The sequence below is a fragment of the Ranitomeya imitator genome, chromosome 7 (assembly GCF_032444005.1).
Source record: "Ranitomeya imitator isolate aRanImi1 chromosome 7, aRanImi1.pri, whole genome shotgun sequence".
Classification (NCBI taxonomy): domain Eukaryota; kingdom Metazoa; phylum Chordata; class Amphibia; order Anura; family Dendrobatidae; genus Ranitomeya; species Ranitomeya imitator.
This window is the reverse complement of record NC_091288.1, coordinates 124,045,237-124,068,695: the sequence shown is the minus strand read 5'-3', so window position 1 is coordinate 124,068,695 and position 23,459 is coordinate 124,045,237. Positions and strand designations below refer to the sequence as shown.

General features: G+C 45.7%; 1 protein-coding gene across 1 annotated transcript in view; it reads left to right on the top strand.

Moving 5' to 3' along the window:
* Positions 1-23,459, top strand: part of MFSD6 (major facilitator superfamily domain containing 6) — a 423,265-nt gene that overhangs the window by 139,637 nt on the left and 260,169 nt on the right. Inside the window, exon 3 of the mRNA XM_069733788.1 lies at positions 15,687-15,784. Coding sequence (XP_069589889.1) covers positions 15,687-15,784 — 98 coding nt within the window. The remainder of the gene's footprint in view (positions 1-15,686; positions 15,785-23,459) is intronic.

Here is a 23,459-nt window from a genome sequence, read left to right as displayed (position 1 = left end):
TGTAGAGAGGTACTCTATGTATGTTATGCACTATTTTGCACTTTTACATTAGTCTGTCATTCACCCTACCTCACACTGTCTATTTGATTGCTATAGATGATATATGTTTAAAAGCAATCACTGTCTTTTTCATATTTTTCCCTGTCGTGTTTGATTGATATTTAACTGCATCACATCATTATCAGGGGCTGGACAGGAGAAAAAGGGACAGCCACCGGTGAGCGGGGGCGCCAATCTCGAACTTATCTAGGGTGCCAACCTCCGCTGTATAGGCAGGGAAAGTTAGATTATTTACAGTGTGAGGGTTATGTTGTAGTTAAGCACGGTTGTGTGTATGGTGGTTGTGTTGTTTTTAAATAATAAAAACGTAATTTTATTCAGCATCGGTTAGCTACAAGGTTTCTTGGTATAGTTCTCTTGATTTTGAACCTTGAATGTTCAATCCAAATTTTTGTTAAATTTTGCATGTGTTGCAACTTTTGTGCATGTGGCAATTTTTCCGCGTGTGCAAGTTTTGCGTGTGGCGAGTTTTCCATGAGGTGAGTTTTGCACTTGTGGCGAGTTTTGCAAGAGCCTAGGTTTTTGCATGTGGCGAGTTCTGCGCGTGGCGAGTTTTGAGCGGCGACTTTTGTGTTTCGACTTTTATGTGGCGAGGTTGGAGAATGTGTGGTGAAATGTGTGCTGAGGGTGATATGTGTTCAAGCACGTGGTAGTGTGTGGCGCATTTTGTGTGTGTGTTCATATCCCCGTGTGTGGTGAGTATCCCATGTCGGGGCCCCACCTTAGCAACTGTACAAAATACTCTTTGGCGCCATCGCTCTCACTCTTTACGTCCCCCTTGTTCACATCTGGCAGCTGTCAATTTGCCTCCAACCCTTTTCCTTTCATTTTTTCCCATTGTGTAGATAGGGGCAAAATTGTTTGGTGAATTGGAACGCGTGGGGTTAAAATTTCGCCTCACAACATAGCCTATGACGCTCTCGGGGTCCAGACGTGTGACTGTGCAAAATTTTGTGCCTGTAGCTTCGACGCCTCCAACACTTTTCCTTTCACTTTTTTCCCCATTATGTAGATAGGGGCAAAATTGTTTGGTGAATTGGAATGTGCGGGGTTAAAATTTCACCTCACAACATAGCCTATGACGCTCTCGGGGTCCAGACGTGTGACTGTGCAAAATTTTGTGGCTGTAGCTGCGACGGTGCAGATGCCAATCCCGGACATACATACACACACACATACACTTATTCAGCTTTATATATTAGAATATATATATATATATATATATATATATATATATATATATATATATATATATATATATATATATATATATATATATATATACTAGCTGAAGAGCCCGGCGTTGCCTGGGCATAGTAAATATCTGTGGTTAGTTATAGCACCTCACTTCTCTTACATCACGCCTCTCATTTTCTCCCTCACTCCTCTCATTCCCCCCTAACACTTGTCATTTCGACCTCACATCTGTCATTTTCTGATCACTCCACTATTTTCCCTCACTCCTCTTATTTTGCACTCACACCTTTTCATTTTCACCTCGCACCTCTCATTTTCACCTCAGTATATACATGTTTGTCATCTCCCTTATATATAGTATACACCTGTATGTCATCTTCCGGATAGTGCATACCTGTATGTCATCTCCCCTATATATAGTATATACCTGCTGTGTGATCTCCCCTGTATATAGTATATACCTGTATGTCATCTCCTCCTATATATAGTATACTAGCTATTGAACCCGTTCTACGCCCGGGTGGAGAGCATTTATATTGGTATATGGTCTCCATCATGTGCTGCTGCCATCCTGCGCCCGTTCTGTCATGTGCTGCTGTCATCCTGCGCCCGTTCTGTCATGTGCTGCTGCCATCCTGCACCCGTTCTGTCATGCACTGCTGCCATCCTGCGCCCATTCTGTCATGTGCTGCTGCCATCCTGCGCCCGTTCTGTCATGTGCTGCTGCCATCCTGCGCCCGTTCTGTCATGTGCTGCTCCCATCCTGCGCCCGTTCTGTCATGCGCTGCTGCCATCCTGCCCCCGTTCTGTCTTGTGCTGCTCCCACCCTGCGCCCGTTCTGTCATGTGCTGCTCCCATCCTGTGCCCCCGTTCTGTCATGCGCTGCTGCCATCCTGCGCCCGTTCTGTCATGTGCTGCTCCCATCCTGCTCCCACCCTGCGCCCGTTATCATGTGCTGCTGCCATCCTGCGCCCGTTGTCATGCGTTGCTGCCATCCTGCGCCCGCTCTGTCATGTGCTGCTTCCATCCTGCGCCCGTTCTGTCATGTGCTGCTGCCATCCTGCGCCCGTTCTGTCATGTGCTGCTGCCATCCTGCGCCCGTTCTGTCATGTGCTGCTGCCATCCTGCGCCCGTTCTGTCATGCGCTGCTGCCATCCTGCGCCCGTTCTGTCATGTGCTGCTCCCATCCTGCTGCCATCCTGCGCCCGTTGTCATGCGCTGCTGCCATCCTGCGCCCGTTCTGTCATGTGCTGCTGCCATCCTGCGCCCGTTCTGTCATGTGCTGCTGCCATCCTGCGCCCGTTCTGTCATGCGCTGCTGCCATCCTGCGCCCGTTCTGTCATGTGCTGCTCCCATCCTGCTGCCATCCTGCGCCCGTTGTCATGCGCTGCTGCCATCCTGCGCCCGTTCTGTCATGTGCTGCTGCCATCCTGCGCCCGTTCTGTCATGTGCTGCTGCCATCCTGCGCCCGTTCTGTCATGTGCTGATGCCATCCTGCGCCCGTTCTGTCATGTGCTGCTCCCATCCTGCGCCCCCGTTCTGTCATGCGCTGCTGCCATCCTGCGCCCGTTCTGTCATGTGCTGCTCCCATCCTGCTGCCATCCTGCGCCCGTTGTCATGCGCTGCTGCCATCCTGCGCCCGTTCTGTCATGTGCTGCTGCCATCCTGCGCCCGTTCTGTCATGTGCTGCTGCCATCCTGCGCCCGTTCTGTCATGTGCTGCTCCCATCCTGCGCCACTATTGTATTATATGCCCCCGTATGCTGCTGCCATATAAAAAAAAAAAAAATACCATACTCGCCTATCGTCTGGCTCCACTGCAGGTGTGTCTTCAAGAAAATGGCGCCGGAAAGCGCGGACTGCGCAGCCGCCGATTCCGGCAGCAGGAATCGGCGCCTGCGCAGTACGCGCTTTCCGGCGCCATTTTCTTGAACACACACTCCGGCTCCTCTGCCTGTGACTGGACTCTGTCACAGCAGAGGAGCCGGGAGACAGAGCCGCACGCAGCGCTGGAACGGAGGACAGGTGAATATACTTACCCTCCCTCCTGGCGCGTCCACGGTCCCTGACTCTCCGGTGGAGATCGTGGTATGCGTTCAGTGCTTACGCATATCACGATCTCATGGGAGCGTCACTCTGTGGGGGCCAGACTGCGCCGGCGCTTGCGCCTGCGCAGTCTATAAAGGCTTCGGACAGAGTGACGCTCCCAGCGTTATATTATAGATACCTGTATGTCATCTCCTTCTATATATAGTATATACCTGTATGTCATGTTCTCCTGTATATAGTATATACGTGTGTCATCTCCCCTGTATATAGTATATATCTGTGTCATCTCCTGTATATAGTATGTACCTGTATGTCATCTCCTCATTCATGTAGTATATACCTGTCATCTCCCCTGTATATAGTATATATGTGTGTCATCTCCTCCTGTATATAGTATATACCTGTGTCATCTGCTCCTGTTTATAGTATATACCTGTGTCATCTGCTCCTGTATATAGTATATACCTGTGTGTTATCTCTCCTGTATATAGTACTAAATTGGCAGCCTGATAAATCCCCAGCCAACAGGAATCCCTCCCCCTGGCAGTATATATTATCTCACACATACACATAATAGACAGGTCATGTGACTGACAGCTGCCGTATTTCCTATACGGTACATTTGTTGCTCTTGTAGTTTGTCTGCTTATTAACCAGATTTTTATTTTTGAAGGATAATACCAGACTTGTGTGTGTTTTAGGGCGAGTTTCGTTTGTCAAGTTGTGTGTTTTGAGTTGCGTGTGGCGACATGCGTGTAGCAACTTTTTGTGTGTCGAGTTGCATGTGATAGGTTAGTGTAGCAAGTTGTGCAGCAAGTTTTGCGCATGGCGAGTTTTGCACGTGGCGAGTTTTATGTGGTGCGTTTTGAGTATGTGCAAGTTTTGTGTGAGGCAACTTTTGCATGTGTTGCAACTTTTGTGCATGTGGCAATTTTTCCGCGTGTGGCGAGTTTTCCATGAGGTGAGTTTTGCCCTTGTGGCGAGTTTAGTGTGAGCCTAGTTTTTGCATGTGGCGAGTTTTGCGAGTGGCGAGATTTGAGCGGCGACTTTTGTGTTTCGACTTCGAGTTCCTGCAGAACTGGGCCGACTTCTCATTTGGCTACAGGCTCTACGCTAGGGATGGACTGCACCTCAATGGGGAGGGTGCAGCTGTGCTGGGGGAGAGAATGGCTAGAAGGTTGGAGGAGTGTTTAAACTAGGAATTGGGGGGGAGGGTATTCATTTTATAGGAGGGGAAGTTAGTGCAGACATAGACCTGGGCACAAATAAGAAAGTTGGGGGTGGCGGTGGCATGGGGGGTGGGGTCAGAACAGTTAATAATTTAAGAAATAGAAGTACAGAGAGGGACATAAAGTGCATGTATACTAATGCCAGAAGCCTCGCCAACAAAATGGACGAATTGGAACTAATGTTGTTGGAGCATAATTATGACATGGTGGGGATATCTGAAACGTGGCTGGATGAGAGCCATGACTGGGCTGATAACTTGCAGGGCTATAGCCTGTTCAGAAATGACCGTACAGATAAGCGAGGGGGAGGGGTGTGTCTATATGTAAAATCGTCCTTAAAACCCATCCTGCGCAATAATATAGGTGAATTTAATGAAAATGTAGAATCCCTGTGGGTGGAGATAAGGGGAGGGGGAAAAAATAATAAATTACTTATAGGGGTTTGTTATAAATCTCCAAAAATAATGGAAGCAATGGAGAATATCCTCGTAAAGCAAATAGATGAAGCTGCGACTCAAGGAGAAGTCATTATTATGGGGGACTTCAACTACCCTGAAATAGATTGGGGAACAGAAACCTGCAGTTCCAGCAAAGGTAATCGGTTTTTGACAACTATGAGAGACAATTACCTTTCACAACTGGTTCAGGACCCAACAAGAAAGGAGGCACTGCTAGACCTAATATTAACCAACAGGCCAGACCGCATATCAAATATAAGGGTTGGGGGTCACTTGGGAAATAGCGATCACAAAATAATAAGTTTTCATGTATCCTTTAAAAAGATGTGTAGTAGAGGGGTTACAAGGACACTAAACTTCAGGAGGGCACATTTCCAACGGATGAGAGAGGATCTTGGTGCAATTAACTGGGACGATATCCTGAGACACAAAAATACACAAAGAAAATGGGAGACGTTTATTAGCATCCTGGATAGGACCTGTGCACAGTATATACCGTATGGGAATAAACATACTAGAAATAGGAGGAAACCAATATGGCTAAATAGAGCTGTAAGGGGCGCAATAAGTGACAAAAAGAAAGCATTTAGAGAATTAAAGGAAGTAGATAGTGAGGAGGCATTAAATAAATACAGAAAATTAAATAAATTCTGTAAAAAGCAAATCAAGGCAGCAAAGATTGAGACAGAGAGACTCATTGCCAGAAAGAGTAAAAATAATCCTAAAATATTCTTTAACTACATAAATAGTAAGAAACTAAAAAATGATAGTGTTGGCCCCCTTAAAAATAGTCTGGGTGAGATGGTGGATGAGGATGAGGAAAAAGCCAATATGCTAAATGACTTTTTTTCATCAGTATTTACACAAGAAAATCCCATGGCAGACAAAATGTCTAGTGATAAAAATTCCCAATTAAATGTCACCTGCTTAACCCAGCAGGAAGTGTGGCGGCGTCTAAAAATCACTAAAATTGACAAATCTCCGGGCCCGGATGGGATACACCCTCGAGTACTGCAGGAATTAAGTACAGTCATTGATAGACCATTATTTTTAATCTTTAAAGACTACATAATAATAGGGTCTGTGCCACAGGACTGGCGTATAGCAAATGTGGTGCCAATATTCAAAAAGGGAACAAAAACTGAACTCGGAAATTATAGGCCAGTAAGCTTAACCTCTACTGTGGGTAAAATCCTGGAGGGCATTCTAAGGGATGCTATACTGGAGTATCTGAAGAGGAATAACCTCATGACCCAGTATCAGCACGGGTTTACTAGGGACCGTTCATGTCAGACTAATTTGATCAGTTTCTATGAAGAGGTAAGTTCCGGATTGGACCAAGGGAACCCAGTGGATGTAGTGTATATGGACTTTTCAAAAGCTTTTGATACGGTGCCACACAAAAGGTTGATACATAAAATTAGAATAATGGGGATAGGGGAAAATATGTGCAAGTGGGTTGAGAGCTGGCTCAGGGATAGGAAACAAAGGGTGGTTATTAATGGAGCACACTCGGACTGGGTAGCGGTTAGCAGTGGGGTACCACAGGGGTCAGTATTGGGCCCTCTTCTTTTTAACATATTTATTAATGACCTTGTAGGGGGCATTCAGAGTAGAATTTCAATATTTGCAGATGACCCTAAACTCTGCAGGGTAATCAATACAGAGGAGGACAATTTTATATTACAGGATGATTTATGTAAACTAGAAGCTTGGGCTCATAAATGGCAAATGAGCTTTAATGGGGATAAATGTAAGGTCATGCACTTGGGTAGAAGTAATAAGATGTATAATTATGTGCTTAATTCTAAAACTCTGGGCAAAACCGTCAATGAAAAAGACCTGGGTGTATGGGTGGATGACAAACTCATATTCAGGGGCCAGTGTCAGGCAGCTGCTACAAAGGCAAATAAAATAATGGGATGCATTAAAAGAGGCATAGATGCTCATGAGGAGAATATAATTTTACCTCTATACAAGTCACTAGTTCGACCACACTTAGAATACTGTGCACAGTTCTGGTCTCCGGTGTATAAGAAAGATATAGCTGAACTGGAGCGGGTGCAGAGAAGAGCGACCAAGGTTATTAGAGGACTGGGGGGTCTGCAATACCAAGATAGGTTATTACACTTGGGGCTATTTAGTTTGGAAAAACGAAGACTAAGGGGTGATCTTATTTTAATGTATAAATATATGAGGGGACAGTACAAAGACCTTTCTGATGATCTTTTTAATCATAGACCTGAAACAGGGACAAGGGGGCATCCTCTACGTCTGGAGGAAAAAAGGTTTAAGCATAATAAGACGCGGATTCTTTACTGTAAGAGCAGTGAGACTATGGAACTCTCTGCCGTATGATGTTGTAATGAGTGATTCATTACTTAAATTTAAGAGGGGACTGGATACCTTTCTGGAAAAGTATAATGTTACAGGGTATATACACTAGATTCCTTGATAGGGCGTTGATCCAGGGAACTAGTCTGATTGCCGTATGTGGAGTCGGGAAGGAATTTTTTTCCCCAATGTGGAGCTTACTCTTTGCCACATGGGTTTTTTTTTTGCCTTCCTCTGGATCAACATGTTAGGGCATTTTAGGTTAGTCTATGGGTTGAACTAGATGGACATATAGTCTTCATTCAACCTTAATAACTATGTAACTATGTAACTTTGGTTCTAATTATATGGGATTCCTTTGTGATCCCTTGGGCTGATCATAGGCCTCTTGCCCCATATGTGGTGTATTACAATGGCACATGTACCCCCTTGGTATCCTCTATTTATATGTGCCTGTAATTGGCTGCATTCTCTGGTCTTGTGTTTTGCGCGTGCACATTACACATTTCGGCACGTATTCGGCGCATGCGCCGTTGGACCCAGTGCTCTGCCTTATTTGCTCTCCCGGGTTAGCGGCCGCTCAGGCGCCTGTTGGTTCTGCGCACGTGCTTAATCCCTCAGCCAGCGGCTATCTCATGTACGCCGAGTGTCGCTGTGCGCTTGCACACTCCTTTGTTGTGCCCTTCTTCTGCGCATGCGCGCATTGTCTGCCTCATTATACAGGAGGTACACATTGATCTTTTGCCCGTGCGCAGTCGCCTGGTGTGCGTTTCCGGTCCTCCGCTGCTCTTTCTCACACCAGTTGCTTATCGGCTATTAGGCCCACGGTATATATGATTGTTGGATATGTCATCTGCATACCTTCCCTGACGAAGCCTGGTCTACCAGGCGATACGCGTGGGGCATAGCTACACCAGGTTGTATTCTCATCGGAGGGCTTCTCCTGTTTATCTTCTGAGACCCAGTGGTATTATTGAATAGAGGTGGCCAGCTATCCTGGTCTCTAATTTGGGGCTCTGTAAATATAGGTTTTGTTGGACAGCCATCCTGTGCTTAATACTTTTTTTATCTCTTTGCACGGATGTGCCTTCTGGGCTATTATGGCTTTGTCCGACCTCAGTTATTTTTCTGTGTATCACCCCATGAGCCAATAGGATAGTGTTAGGTTGCATTACTACACTGAATCATGGTCTTCATTTCCTGTGTGTTTTTGATGTTTATTGTATGTTTTTAACTATGTTTTTACTGCTTGTGGTGTGTTTTTGATATGTCAATAAAATCAGTTTGTACATTTTATACAATTGGTATATTTTTTTGATGGTGTGCGAATGTTTACAGTAATGCTTTTCTTTCTTTTGATTCACTGTGGTCCCCTAAGCTGTCATCCCGTACAATGTCAAATCTGTGTCCCTCATGATGGAGCCATGATCTGGCAGCTATCCTGTAGCATGTTCCTGGCTGTGGATTTGTAAAAGTCTCTGGTTCTTTCCATCTCCTGGATGTCTTGTTTCATAGACATATCCACTTTTTATAGTTCACAACTGTTATCCTTTGTTCTCCATGGATCAAGGGGTTGGTTTGATGAGATTATCCTGCCTTGTTAATTATAGTTTATCCTTCAATGTTTGCAAGCCAACAAACTAATTGACCAGTACAATGTGTAATCAGCATATTAACCCCTTCCCGACCCATGACGCCACGTAGGCGTCATGAAAGTCGGTGCCAATCCGACCCATGACGCCTATGTGGCGTCATGGAAAGATCGCGTCCCTGCAGATCGGGTGAAAGGGTTAACTCCCATTTCACTCGATCTGCACGGACAGGGGGAGTGGTAGTTTAGCCCAGGGGGGGGGGTGGCTTCACCCCCCCGTGGCTACGATCGCTCTGATTGGCTGTTGAAAGTGAAACTGCCAATCAGAGCGATTTGTAATATTTCACCTATTATAACGGGTGAAATATTACAATCCAGCCATGGCCGATGCTGCAATATCATCGGCCATGGCTGGATACACTAATGTGCCCCCACCCCACCGATCGCCCCCCCAGCCCTCCGATCTGTCCGGTACACTGCCCCGCTCCCCTCCGCCCTGTGCTCCGCTCCCCCCCCATGCTCTTGTCCGCTCACCCCCGTGCTCCAATCACCCCCCCTGCACTCCGATCCACCCCCCCGTGCTCCGTTCCACCCCCACGTGCTCCGTTCCACCCCCGTGCTCCGTTCCACCCCCCCATGCTCCGTTCCACCCCTCCCGCGTTCCGATCCACAGCCCCATGCTCCCCCCCACCCCATCATACTTAACGATCCTGCCGGGGTCCGTCCGTCTTCTCCCTGGGCGCTGCCATCTTCCAAAATGGCGGGCGCATGCGCAGTGCGCCCGCCGAATCTGCCGGCCGGCAGATTCGTTCAAAGTGCATTTTGATCACTGAGATATAATCTATCCCAGTGATCAAAATAAAAAAATGATAAATGACCCCCCCTTCCTTTGTCACCCCCATAGGTAGGGACAATAAAAAAATAAAGAATTTTTTTTTTCCACTAATGTTAGAATAGGGGTAGGGTTAGGGCTAGGGTCAGGGGTAGGGTTAGGGCTAGGGTTAGAGCTAGGGTTAGAGCTAGGGTTAGGGTTAGGGCTAGGGTTAGGGCTAGGGTTAGGGTTAGGGTTAGAGCTAGGGTTAGGGCTAGGGTTAGGGTTTTGGTATGTGCACACGTATTCTGGTCCTCTGCAGATTTTTCCGCTGCGGATTTGATAAATCCGCAGTGCTTAACCGCTGCGGATTTATGGCGGATTTACCATGTTTTTTATGCGCATTTCACTGCGGTTTTATAACTTCAGTTTTCTATTGGAGCAATTGTAAAACCGCTGCGGAATCCGCAGAAAGAAGTGACATGCTGCGGAATGTAAACCGCTGCGTTTCCGTGCAGTTTTTCTGCAGCATGTGTACAGCGATTTTTGTTTCCCATAGGTTTACATTGAACTGTAAACTCATGGGAAACTGCTGCAGATCCGCAGCGTTTTCCGCAGCGTGTGCACATACCTTTAGAATTAGGCTATGTGCACACGGTGCGGATTTGGCTGCGGATCCGCAGCGGATTGGCCGCTGCGGATTCGCAGCAGTGTTCCATCAGGTTTACAGTACCAAGCAAACCTATGGAAAACCAAATCCGCTGTGCCCATGGTGCGGAAAATACCGTGCGGAATCCGCAGATGAAATCCGCACAAAAAACACTGGAAATCCGCGGAAAATCCGCAGGTAAAACGCAGTGCCTTTTACCCGCGGATTTTTCAAAAATGATGCTGAAAAATCTCACACGAATCCGCAACGTGGGCACATAGCCTTAGGGTTAGGGTTGGAATTAGGGTTGTGGTTAGGGTTGTGATTAGGGTTATGGCTACAGTTGGGATTAGGGTTAGGGGTGTGGGGGGGGTTAGTGCTGGAGGTAGAATTGAGGGGTTACCACTGTTTAGGCACATCAGGGGTCTCCAAACGCAACATGGCGCCACCATTGATTCCAGCCAATCTTGTATTCAAAAAGTCAAATGGTGCTCCCTCAATTCCGAGCCCCGACGTGTGCCCAAACAGTGGTTTACCCCCACATATGGGGTACCAGCATACTAAGGATAAACTGCGCAACAATTACTGGGGTCTAATTTCTCCTGTTACCCTTGTGAAAATAAAAAAATGCTTGCTAAAACATCATTTTTGAGGAAAGAAAAATGATGTTTTATTTTCACGGCTCTGCGTTGTAAACGTCTGTGAAGCACTTGGGGGTTCAAAGTGCTCACCACATATCTAGATAAGTTCTTGGGGGGTTTAGTTTCTAAAATGGGGTCACTTGTGGGGGGTTTCTACTGTTTAGGCACACCAGGGGCTCTGCAAACGCAACGTGACGCTCGCAGACCATTCCATCAAAGTCTGCATTTCAAAAGTCTCTACTTCCCTTCTGAGCCCCGACGTGTGCCCAAACAGTGGTTTACCCCCACACATGGGGTATCAGCGTACTCAGGAGAAACTGGACAACAACTTTTGGGGTGAAATTTCTCCTGTTACCCTTGGGAAAATAAAAAATTGCTGGCTAAAAGATCATTTTTGAGAAAATAATTTTTATTTTTTATTTTCATGGCTCTGCGTTATAAACTTCTGTGAAGCACTTGGGGGTTCAAAGTCCTCACCACACGTCTAGATAAGTTCCTTTCGGGGTCTAGTTTCCAAAATGGGGTCACTTGTGGGGGGTTTCTACTGTTTAGCCACATCAGGGGCTCTGCAAACGCAACGTGACGCTCACAGAGCATTCCATCAAAGTCTGCATTTCAAAACATCGCTACTTCACTTCCGAGCCCCGGCATGTGCCCAAACAGTGGTTTACCCCCACATATGGGGTATCAGCGTACTCAGGAGAAACTGGACAACAACTTGTGGGGTACAATTTCTCCTGTAACCCTTGGGAAAATAAAAAATTCTGGGCTAAATAATTATTTTTGAGGAAAGAAAACGTATTTATTATTTTCATGGCTCTGCGTTATAAACTTCTGTGAAGCACTTGGGGGTTCAAAGTCCTCACCACACATCTAAATTAGTTCCTTTGGGGGTCTAGTTTCCAAAATGGGGTCATTTGTGGGGGATCTCCAATGTTTAGGCACACAGGTACTCTCCAAACGTGACATGGTGTCCGCTAATGATTGGAGCTAATTTTCCATTTAAAAAGCCAAATGGCGTGCCTTCCCTTCCGAGCCCTGCCGTGCGCCCAAACAGTGGTTTACCCCCACATATGGGGTATCGGCATACTCAGGACAAACTGGACAAGAACATTTGGGGCCCAATTTCTCCTATTACCCTTGACAAAATAGGAAATTCCAGGCTAAAAAATCATTTCTGAGGAGAGAAAAATTATTTTTTATTTTCATGGCTCTGCGTTATAAACTTCTGTGAAGCACCTGGGGGTTTAAAGTGCTCAATGTGCATCTAGATAAGTTCCTTGGGGGGGTCTAGTTTCCAAAATGGGGTCACTTGTGTGGGAGCTCCAATGTTTAGGCACACAGGGGCTCTCCAAACGCGACATGGTGTCCGCTAACAATTGGAGCTAATTTTCCATTCAAAAAGTCAAATGGCGCGCCTTCCCTTCCGAGCCTTACCATGTGCCCAAACAGTGGTTTACCCCCACATGTGAGGTATTGGTGTACTCAGGAGAAATTGCCCAACAAATTTTATGATCCATTTTATCCTGTTGCCCATGTGAAAATGAAAAAATTGAGGCTAAAAGAAAAAATTTTGTTTCCAAAATTGTGCTGATGTAAAGTAGACATGTGGGAAATGTTATTTATTAACTATTTTGTGTCACATAACTCTCTGGTTTAACAGAATAAAAATTCAAAATGTGAAAATTGCGAAATTTTCAAACTTTTCGCCAAATTTCCGTTTTTATCACAAATAAACGCAGAATTTATTGACCTAAATTTACCACTAACATGAAGCCCAATATGTCACGAAAAAACAATCTCAGAACCGCTAAGATCCGTTGAAGCGTTCCTGAGTTATTACCTCATAAAGGGACACTGGTCAGAATTGCAAAAAACGGCAAGGTCTTTAAGGTCAAAATAGGCTGGGTCATGAAGGGGTTAACAAGCATCATTGTTCAGTGATTCTGCATCCCTGTCTTGCAAAGATAACAATATAATAAACTGTAGGAGCTGATATAAGAGGTAAATTACAACCATTCATCAATTTACAAATATCAATTCAACCTACATGAAGAGTCAACATTTCAGACTCTTGACCAACCGAAGAAAGAAACATCTATATTTTTACTCTTGAATTTATGTAAGTCAATGCCTGCTGGCTTATTGAAATTAAATGTCTGAATAATTAAGATTAAATACTGTGTTGTCATAAGGCCCCTTTTACATTGCAATCTTGCCCACGTTCAGTGATCACGTTGGAGTTTGGGCTGGCCACTACATAACCTCAGTTTTGTTGGACTGGATCCAAGATTTTGCTTGTTTACTAGATATTTTAGGGTCTTTGTCTTGTTGAGACACCCATTTCAAAGGCATATCCTCTTCAGCGTAAGGCAACATGACATCTTGAAATATTTTAATATATGCAAACTGGTTTATGATCCCTGGTATGCGGTAAAGGGTCCTACACTATAGTAAGAGAAACATGCCCATATCATGATGCTTGCACCACCATGCTTCACTGTCATCAGAGTGTACTGTGGCTTGAATGCAGAGTTTGGGGGTTGTCTGATGAACTGTCTTCATTCATTGGACCCAAAAGAACAATTTTACTTTCATCAGTCCACAAAATGTTTCTCCATTTCTCTTTTGGCCAGTTAATATATTCTTTGAAATTGTATCCTATTCAGTATGTGTTTTTTTGTTTGTTCTTTTTAAAAGTGGGACTCTGCAGGGACTCCTTGCTAAAGGTACCTTCACACTAAACGACGCTGCAGCGATACCGACAACGATCCGGATCGCTGCAGCGTCGCTGTTTGGTCGCTGGAGAGCTGCCACACAGACAGCTCTCCAGCGACCAACGATCCCGAGGTCCCCTGGTAACCAGGGTAAACATCGGGTTACTAAGCGCAGGGCCGCGCTTAGTAACCCGATGTTTACCCTGGTTACCATCCTAAAAGTAAAAAAAACAAACGCTTCATACTGACCTTCCGCTGTCTGTCCCGCGGCGCTGTGCTTCTCTGTACTGGCTGTGAGCACAGCGGCCGGAAAGCAGAGCGGTGACGTCACAGCTCTGCTTTCCGGCCGCTGTGCTCACAGTGAGTACAGAGAAGCACAGCCCGGGGGACAGACAGCAGAAGGTAAGTATGAAGCGTTTGTTTTTTTTACTTTTAGGATGGTAACCAGGGTAAACATCGGGTTACTAAGCGCGGCCCTGCGCTTAGTAACCCGATGTTTACCCTGGTTACCAGCGAAGACATCGCTGAATCGGCGTCACACACACCGATTCAGCGATGTCAGCGGGAGAGCCAGCGACCAAATAAAGTTCTGGCCTTCTAGCCCCGACCAACGACATCACAGCAGGATCCTGATCGCTGCTGCGTGTCACACTGAACGATATCGCTAGCCAGGACGCTGCAACGTCACGGATCGCTAGCGATATCGTTTAGTGTGAAGGTACCTTAAGAGATTAGCTTCACAAAGGTTTCTGCTAAGACTATGTGCACACGTTGCAGAATTGCAGCGGAAATTTCACTACTTTACTACTTTGGTGTATTTCACTACTTTACTACTTTGTCTTCTCAGATTTGAAAGTGCGATATGGCTCAAGACAGGTAACCAGTGTACAGGCGTAGGTCTGATAGCACCAGATATTATGCGCATAGAGTTGTTCAGCTGATTGTCAATTGCATTCACGTGGCAACTATTCAGCCATACTGGAGCACCATATTCTGCGGCAGAGTACACCAAGGCAAGGGTAGACGTTCGCAAGACAGGTGCTGAGGAACCCCAGGAGGATTCATAGAGTTTCTGAATAATATTATTGCTTGCTTTGAGTTTCTGTGCTGTCTTATCCAAGTGAGATTTAAAGGTTAGGCTTCTATCAAGGATTATGCCGAAATACTTGGGATTGAAGTTGTTTGACAAGTTGACCTTCAAAATGTACTTTGAGTTCAGTCATGGCACTTGCATACAACATGTCCTGGCTTCACCCTTAAATAAGGGACACCTGATTCACACCTGCTTCTTCACAGAATGATTTACCTCACTAATTGAACTCCACACTGCTTTTATTTTGAACACTCTGGCCTTTAATTTATTATTCTAAGGGCTCATATTTACCATCGAGAAACTCGGATGAGTCTCGCATGTCAATACCTGGCACTCAGGAGTGGAGCGTGCGGCTGCATGTATTGCTATGCGGCCGCACGCTCCGATCTGAGTGCCGGATGCAGTGCCGGGTATTGACGTGCGAGACTCATCCGAGTTTCTCGCACGTAAGTATGAGCCCTTGTACAGACTCAAAAACCTGCAGATCATGAATGCGGAGTCTGTTGGTTTTATCTACTGCACCAACTGGTAAATGACACGTGGTAATTTACATCAAAACAGTGATTAATCTGGTTAGTCATATAGGACTGCTATTATATTGAACACTACTGTATGCATCTGAGTGTTTGCCTCTAGTAAGCGTATATGTCCCAAAACTGATGCACGTCAGAGCACACACTGACTGTCTGCACATTATTGTCTATGACCCCGTTGTTGAATATGTATGAATCTCATTTTGAAAAGGGGTTCAAACTTAGACCCTTAATGGACTAACGAATTTGTGACAAAACGCAATGTGAAAGCACCCTTAGTAACTTGATGCTTTTGTAGTGTGTTAATTAAATCTTTTTATTACAGGGTGCTGTACATTGGTCTGGCATGTAATACTGCACGTTATCTGTATATTTCCTACATGGAAAATGCTTGGACAGTTCTCCCCATGGAAGTACTACAGGGTAAGTGTTATGTGTCATGCATTACAAATTTTGTGACATCTCCATTTTATTACTTTTTATGCTATCTTTTACTTGTTTTCCGAATACTTGGAAAATAAAAATAGCTGATATAATGTTAAGACACCTTGTGTATTATGGAGACAGTTGTCTGCCTGCTATGGTACAACTCTAATGTAGTTATTATAAAAGTGCATATCCCGTAGCAGCTTTCTAGATCTGACCAGACAGCTTTGTTTCAAAGGTGAAAAAAAAATGTAACGCCTAAAGAGATTGGCCCAGCTAGGTAAGACGTTGCTTTATGGGAGCTGGTTGCCTGGCTTTTTTCACATACTCCATTAGCCATTTGAGCCCCTTTCTTGAACATAATGTGTTTTAATCTTTATATTAATTTGTAACACATTACAGTAATGTTTTATAAGTGGACAACTCATTTAATAACTATTATCATTTGAAAATACACATAGCCTCTGTTTGTACTGTTAAAGCTCATACTCATAATAAACCGGATTAAACTCATACTAATGTTAATTTGAGTCCCTGCTCATCTCCATTTTTTTTCGCAACTCAGATCGGACTGAGCAAAAAAATTGCAGCATGCTGCCACTGCCTCTTATATCAGACAAAACTGTGCCTATGCGAATTCCGTCTGATTTTTACTCACACATCTCCTTGAAAACCTGACATTTCATCAGCCGCAGAGAGTAAAATCACAATGTAAACCGTCAGGATAGAATAATATATATATACTAGCTATTGAACCCGTTCTACGCCCGGGTGGCGAGCATTTATATTGGTATATGGTCTCCATCCTGTCATGTGCTGCTCCATCCTGCGTGCCCATCCTGTCATGTGCTGCTCCATCCTGCGTCCCCATCCTGTAATGAACTGCTCCATCCTGCGCCCCCATCCTGTCATGTGCTGTTCCCACCTGCGCCCCCATTCTGACATGCGCTGCTCCCATCCTGCGCCCCCATTCTGACATGCGCTGCTCCCATCCTGCGCCCCCATTCTGACATGTGCTGCACCCATCCTGCGCCCCCATTCTGACATGCGATGCTCCCATCCTGTGCCCCCATTCTGACATGTGCTGCTCCCATCCTGCGCCCCCATTCTGACATATGCTGCACCCATCTTGCGCCTCCATTCTGACATGTGCTGCTCCCATCCTGCGCCTCCATTCTGACATGTGCTGCACCCATCCTGCGCTCCCATCCTGTCATATGCTGCCCTATTCTGTCATGTGCTGCTCCCATCCTGCGCCCCCGTTCTGTCATGTGCTGCTCCCATCCTGCGCCCCCGTTCTGTCATGTGCTGCTCCCATCCTGCTCCACCGTTCTGTAATTTGCTGCTCCCATCCATATGGCCCCATACACTGCTCCATAAAGGTTTATGGCCCCCATAAGATGCTCCATAGTATATGCCCCGTATACTGCTCCATAAATGTTGATGGCCCCCCATAAGATGCTCCATAGTATATGCCCCGTACACTGCTCCATTATGGTTGATGGCCCCCATAAGATGCTCCATAGTATATGCCCCGTATGCTGCTCCATAAATGTTGATGGCCCCCATAAGATACTCCATAGTATATGCCCCGTATGCTGCTGCATTATGGTTGATGGCCCCATAAGATGCTCCATAGTATATGCCCCGGGACAGGTGAATATAGCTTATACTTACCCTCCTGGCGCGTCCCTGCTTCTCCATTGGAGATCGCGGTGTGCGTTCAGTGTTTACGCATACCGCGATCTCCTGGGAGCGTCACTCTGTGGGGTCCAGACTGCGCCGGCGCTTGCGCAGTCTATAAAGGCTTCGGACAGAGTTACGCTCCCAGCCTTATATTATAGATATATATAATCTACTATATAATTGTCTAAGGGGTACTTCCGTGCTTCTGTCTCTGTCCTTCTGTCTGTCATGGATATTCATTGGTCGCGGCCTCTGTCTGTCATGGAAATCCAAGTCTCTGATTGGTCACGGCAAAACAGCCACGACCAATCAGTGACGGGCACAGTCCGGAAGAAAATGGCTGTTCCTTACTCCCCGCAGTCAGTGCCCGTCGCCCGCATACTCCCCTCCACTCACCGCTCACACAGGGTTAATGCAGGCGGGAACGGACCGCGTTATGCCGCGGGTAACGCACTCCGTTACCGCTCCTATTAACTGTGTGTCCCCAAATTTTTACTATTGATGCTGCCTATGCGGCATCAATAGTAAAAAAAAAAAAAAAAAAAAAATGTAATGTTAAAAAACCTGCTATACTCACCCTCCGTTGTCCGACGATCTGCTTGCGCCTGCTGCCTTCTTCCATTCCCGGCGATGCATTGCGAAATTACCCAGAAGACTTGGTAATTTTGCAATGCATCCTGGGAACGGAAGATGGCGGCAGCCGCGCGCATATCGCCAGAGCTTTGGTGGATCCCAGGGGTGAGTATATAACTATCTTTTATTTTAATTATTTGTTTAACAGGGATATGGTGCCCACACGGCTGTATACTACGTGGGCTGTGTTAGATACCGCGTGGCTGCTATATACTACATAGGCAGTGTTTATATACTATGTGGGCTGTGTGATATAGTGCATGGGCTGTGCTATATATTACGTGGCCACTGTTATATACTGCGTGGGCAGTGTTATATACTACGTGACTGGACAATATACTACGTGGCTGGTCAATATACTACGTGGCTCTGTGCTGTATGCTACATGACTGGGCAATATACTACGTGACTGGGCAATATACTACGTGACTGGGCAATATACTACGTGACTGGGCAATATGCTACGTGACTGGGCAATATGCTACGTAGCTGGGCAATATACTACGTGACTGGGCAATGTACTACGTGGCTGGGCAATATACCACGTGGCTGGGCAATATACCACGTGGCTGGGCAATATACTACATGGCTCTGTGCTGTATACTATGTGACTGGGCAATGTACTACGTGGCTGGGCATATACTACGTGACTGGACAATATACTACGTGGCTGGTCAATATACTACGTGGCTCTGTGCTGTATACTACTTGACTGGGCAATATACTACGTGACTGGGCAATATACTACATGACTGGGCAATGTGCTACGTGACTGGGCAATATACTACGTAGCTGGGCAATATACTACGTGACTGGGCAATGTACTACGTGGCTGGGCAATGTACTACGTGGCTGGGCAATATACCACGTGGCTGGGCAATATACCACGTGGCTGGGCAATATACTATATGGCTCTGTGCTGTATACTATGTGACTGGGCAATGTACTACAATTTTTAGGGACTCTATAGCGACAGGGTCTGTTCCGCAGGATTGGCGCATAGCAAATGTGGTGCCAATATTCAAAAAGGGCTCTAAAAGTGAACCTGGAAATTATAGGCCAGTAAGTCTAACCTCTATTGTTGGTAAAATATTTGAAGGGTTTCTGAGGGATGTTATTCTGGATTATCTCAATGAGAATAACTGTTTAACTCCATATCAGCATGGGTTTATGAGAAATCGCTCCTGTCAAACCAATCTAATCAGTTTTTATGAAGAGGTAAGCTATAGGCTGGACCACGGTGAGTCATTGGACGTGGTATATCTCGATTTTTCCAAAGCGTTTGATACCGTGCCGCACAAGAGGTTGGTACACAAAATGAGAATGCTTGGTCTGGGGGAAAATGTGTGTAAATGGGTTAGTAACTGGCTTAGTGATAGAAAGCAGAGGGTGGTTATAAATGGTATAGTCTCTAACTGGGTCGCTGTGACCAGTGGGGTACCGCAGGGGTCAGTATTGGGACCTGTTCTCTTCAACATATTCATTAATGATCTGGTAGAAGGTTTACACAGTAAAATATCGATATTTGCAGATGATACAAAACTATGTAAAGCAGTTAATACAAGAGAAGATAGTATTCTGCTACAGATGGATCTGGATAAGTTGGAAACTTGGGCTGAAAGGTGGCAGATGAGGTTTAACAATGATAAATGTAAGGTTATACACATGGGAAGAAGGAATCAATATCACCATTACACACTGAATGGGAAACCACTGGGTAAATCTGACAGGGAGAAGGACTTGGGGATCCTAGTTAATGATAAACTTACCTGGAGCAGCCAGTGCCAGGCAGCAGCTGCCAAGGCAAACAGGATCATGGGGTGCATTAAAAGAGGTCTGGATACATATGATGAGAGCATTATACTGCCTCTGTACAAATCCCTAGTTAGACCGCACATGGAGTACTGTGTCCAGTTTTGGGCACCGGTGCTCAGGAAGGATATAATGGAACTAGAGAGAGTACAAAGGAGGGCAACAAAATTAATAAAGGGGATGGGAGAACTACAATACCCAGATAGATTAGCGAAATTAGGATTATTTAGTCTAGAAAAAAGACGACTGAGGGGCGATCTAATAACCATGTATAAGTATATAAGGGGACAATACAAATATCTCGCTGAGGATCTGTTTATACCAAGGAAGGTGACGGGCACAAGGGGGCATTCTTTGCGTCTGGAGGAGAGAAGGTTTTTCCACCAACATAGAAGAGGATTCTTTACTGTTAGGGCAGTGAGAATCTGGAATTGCTTGCCTGAGGAGGTGGTGATGGCGAACCCAGTCGAGGGGTTCAAGAGAGGCCTGGATGTCTTCCTGGAGCAGAACAATATTGTATCATACAATTATTAGGTTCTGTAGAAAGACGTAGATCTGGGGATTTATTATGATGGAATATAGGCTGAACTGGATGGACAAATGTCTTTTTTCGGCCTTACTAACTATGTTACTATGTTACTACGTGGCTGGGCAATATACTACGTGGCTCTGTGCTGTATACTACGTGACTGGGCAATATACTACGTGACTGGGCAATATACTACGTGACTGGGCAATGTACTACGTGACTGGGCAATATACTACGTAGCTTGGCAATGTACTACGTGACTGGGCAATGTACTACGTGACTGGGCAATGTACTACGTGACTGGGCAATGTACTACGTGACTGGGCAATATACTACGTAGCTGGGCAATATACTACGTGACTGGGCAATATACTACGTGGCTGAGCAACATACTACGTGGGCTATGCAATATACTACGTGGACATGCATATTCTAGAATACCTGATGCGTTAGAATCGGGTCATCACATAGTATGTGTGTATATGTATATATATGTATGTGTATGTGTGTGTGTGTGTGTGTGTATGTATATATATATATATATATATATATATATATATATATATATATATATATATATATATTTTTTTTTTTAATATTTATTACATAGAACAGATAAGAGATCAGCCACATATATAATTGTTACAGTACTTGTGCAGCTTACTGTACATATATTTAACCCCTTCACCTAAAAGCCTGTTTTTACCTTCCTGACCAGGCCAATTTTTACATAACGTTTGGGATCACATTTATCCTGCGCTCTACGCTGACCACTTTTGGGATTTCCATCTAAATTTCTAAGTGACATGATTCAGATGAAATCCCCGAGGGATTCGTTCACTAGAAGGCTACTTTAACACATCAGGTTTTCACCGTCAGGCTCAATCCGGTGATTTTTTAAATAACCGGATCTGGTGAATGCTGCCACCGGATCCGTTGTTTTCTCATAGACTTGTATTAGCGCCGGATGGCCTCACGTTTCATCCGGAGAAAAGTTTGTCCAGCATCTGGAAAAAACGTACAAAGTTACGTTTTATCTGCGGCGAAAAACCAGTCAGCGCACGCTTTTTGCTAGAATGGAATTCTATGGGTGCCGAAAGGCACTGAATACGGAAAATGCCGAATTCCGTTTTTTTAACTTGGCCAGACCCCAATTAAGAAACAGATATAATGCCTGCCAGGTAGGTCTTCACTCATCCATTTACCAGCCAGCAAGACACTGAGAACACCTGCCGCCAGAGCTGAACCTGCCGCCAGAGCTGAACCTGCCGCCAGAACTGAACCTGCCCCAGGCCTGCCAGCCACAGCTACAGCCAGCAGCCAGCCACAGCTACAGCCAGCAGCCAGCCACAGCTGCAGCCAGCCACAGCTACAGCCAGCCAGCTACAGCCACAGCCTGCCAGCAGCCAGCCTTTCACAGCCTGCCAGCCATGTCTTCTTCTGGGATCCCTCCCCCGCGTCGTCAGCGCTGTGAGGTAAAGAAAGCTGCAGCATCAGAGGTGCTTCCAGAAGGAGATGGACGGCGTGGAGAAATACCCTGAGTGGGCTCGCAATTAAGTTTTTTTTACATGCATCGCAGAACCACATCATCACAGACATCACAGTACACACAACATATAAGCCTATATCCAAGCACATAATTGTTTAGTTTTATTCTTCTTTTAGTCTTCAGATTCTGCGGCTCAATCTAGAGATCCTCAAAGCGCCTCCCAGGGTCGTCGGCGTGGGCGTCAGGGTGGTCGTCATCGAGTATTTTTTTCTCCCACTTTGTTGTTTTGAGTCTAATGTCTTTGTTTTTTGTCTTTAACAGGCTTCACAGCGTGCTATTGACTTGGACGGTGAGGAGGCTGGGCTAGACATCGACCTCCTCATCGATCTAATTGAGAGTGGGAGCCTCTGTGGAACATGGGGAACCGCCGCCATGCAGATCTTAGTGTTACCTGTTGGCTCTGAGAGGAAGTTTGTCATCAACTTGTGGACCACTGGGAGGACCTCGATGTTCGGGCCCAGAATCAAGCGCGTAAGTATTCACAGTTCAGTTATGTTGCTGGATGTAAAGTATTGTATACTAACCAATTTGTGCTTTCACTTTTCAGGCGAAAAAGTTGTCAAGTGGTGGCGTTCAATCAGGAATCGCTTTAAGAAGGAGTTTAACAAGGAGATGCAGGCCCCGAGTGGATTGGGAGGACGCAGGAGCAAGTATAAGCATGCAAGAGCCATGTTGTTCCTCCGGTCGACGATGGTGAACATAAGGTAAATATTACCCACCCCATTTAATAAAAAATGTTTACATATCTAACACTTTATTTTGGGTTTCAGCCAGGGCCAATCAATATATTAATTACCTTTTTTTTTTTTTTTCTTCTTTTTTCCACAGCACCATCTGCAGCACTCGGGAGCCTGCAGACTTAAACCCTTTTGGAGCGATCCCTCAGGAAGCCACCGCGGGACACTTCGACAGTCCAGACTCCTCTGCTCCTTCCCAGCCTTCCCTCACATCAGATCCCTCGGTCCCATCCACCAGTGCTGGAGCATCTTGGCCTACTCCGTTACATGAAGCTGCTGGTGAGGTATAGCTTTTCCTTCACCCCACCCCTCTGACACTGCTGCCACTCCTAGAACACCCGTGGGTTCTGGGTGGCAGCGCCAGAGGGGTCAGGGAAAGAGCTATGCACCTGATTTCTTGCATCTGAATGCAGCCTTCCAGAACTGTCTCAAACTGTTGTCTGAGTAAATGACTGCAGGATTTAATTTGCTCAACAATATTCTTGAGTTGCACACACATCTGGATAGGATGCATTCAGATGCAAGTAAATCGCCAAACCACTCCTTTTCTCTTTGCCACAACAGCACCCACTTGAGATGGGGGATCTGCCCCTAGGAACATGAAACCCTATGGAGAGATAAAAGGGGCGGTGCCTCTCGCTCCCACAGTTGGTTTCCTGTTCCTACGGGAATCCATGGAGAGAAGAGGATACGTAGCCTGGATGCCGCTTGCGCAGTTTACCTTGA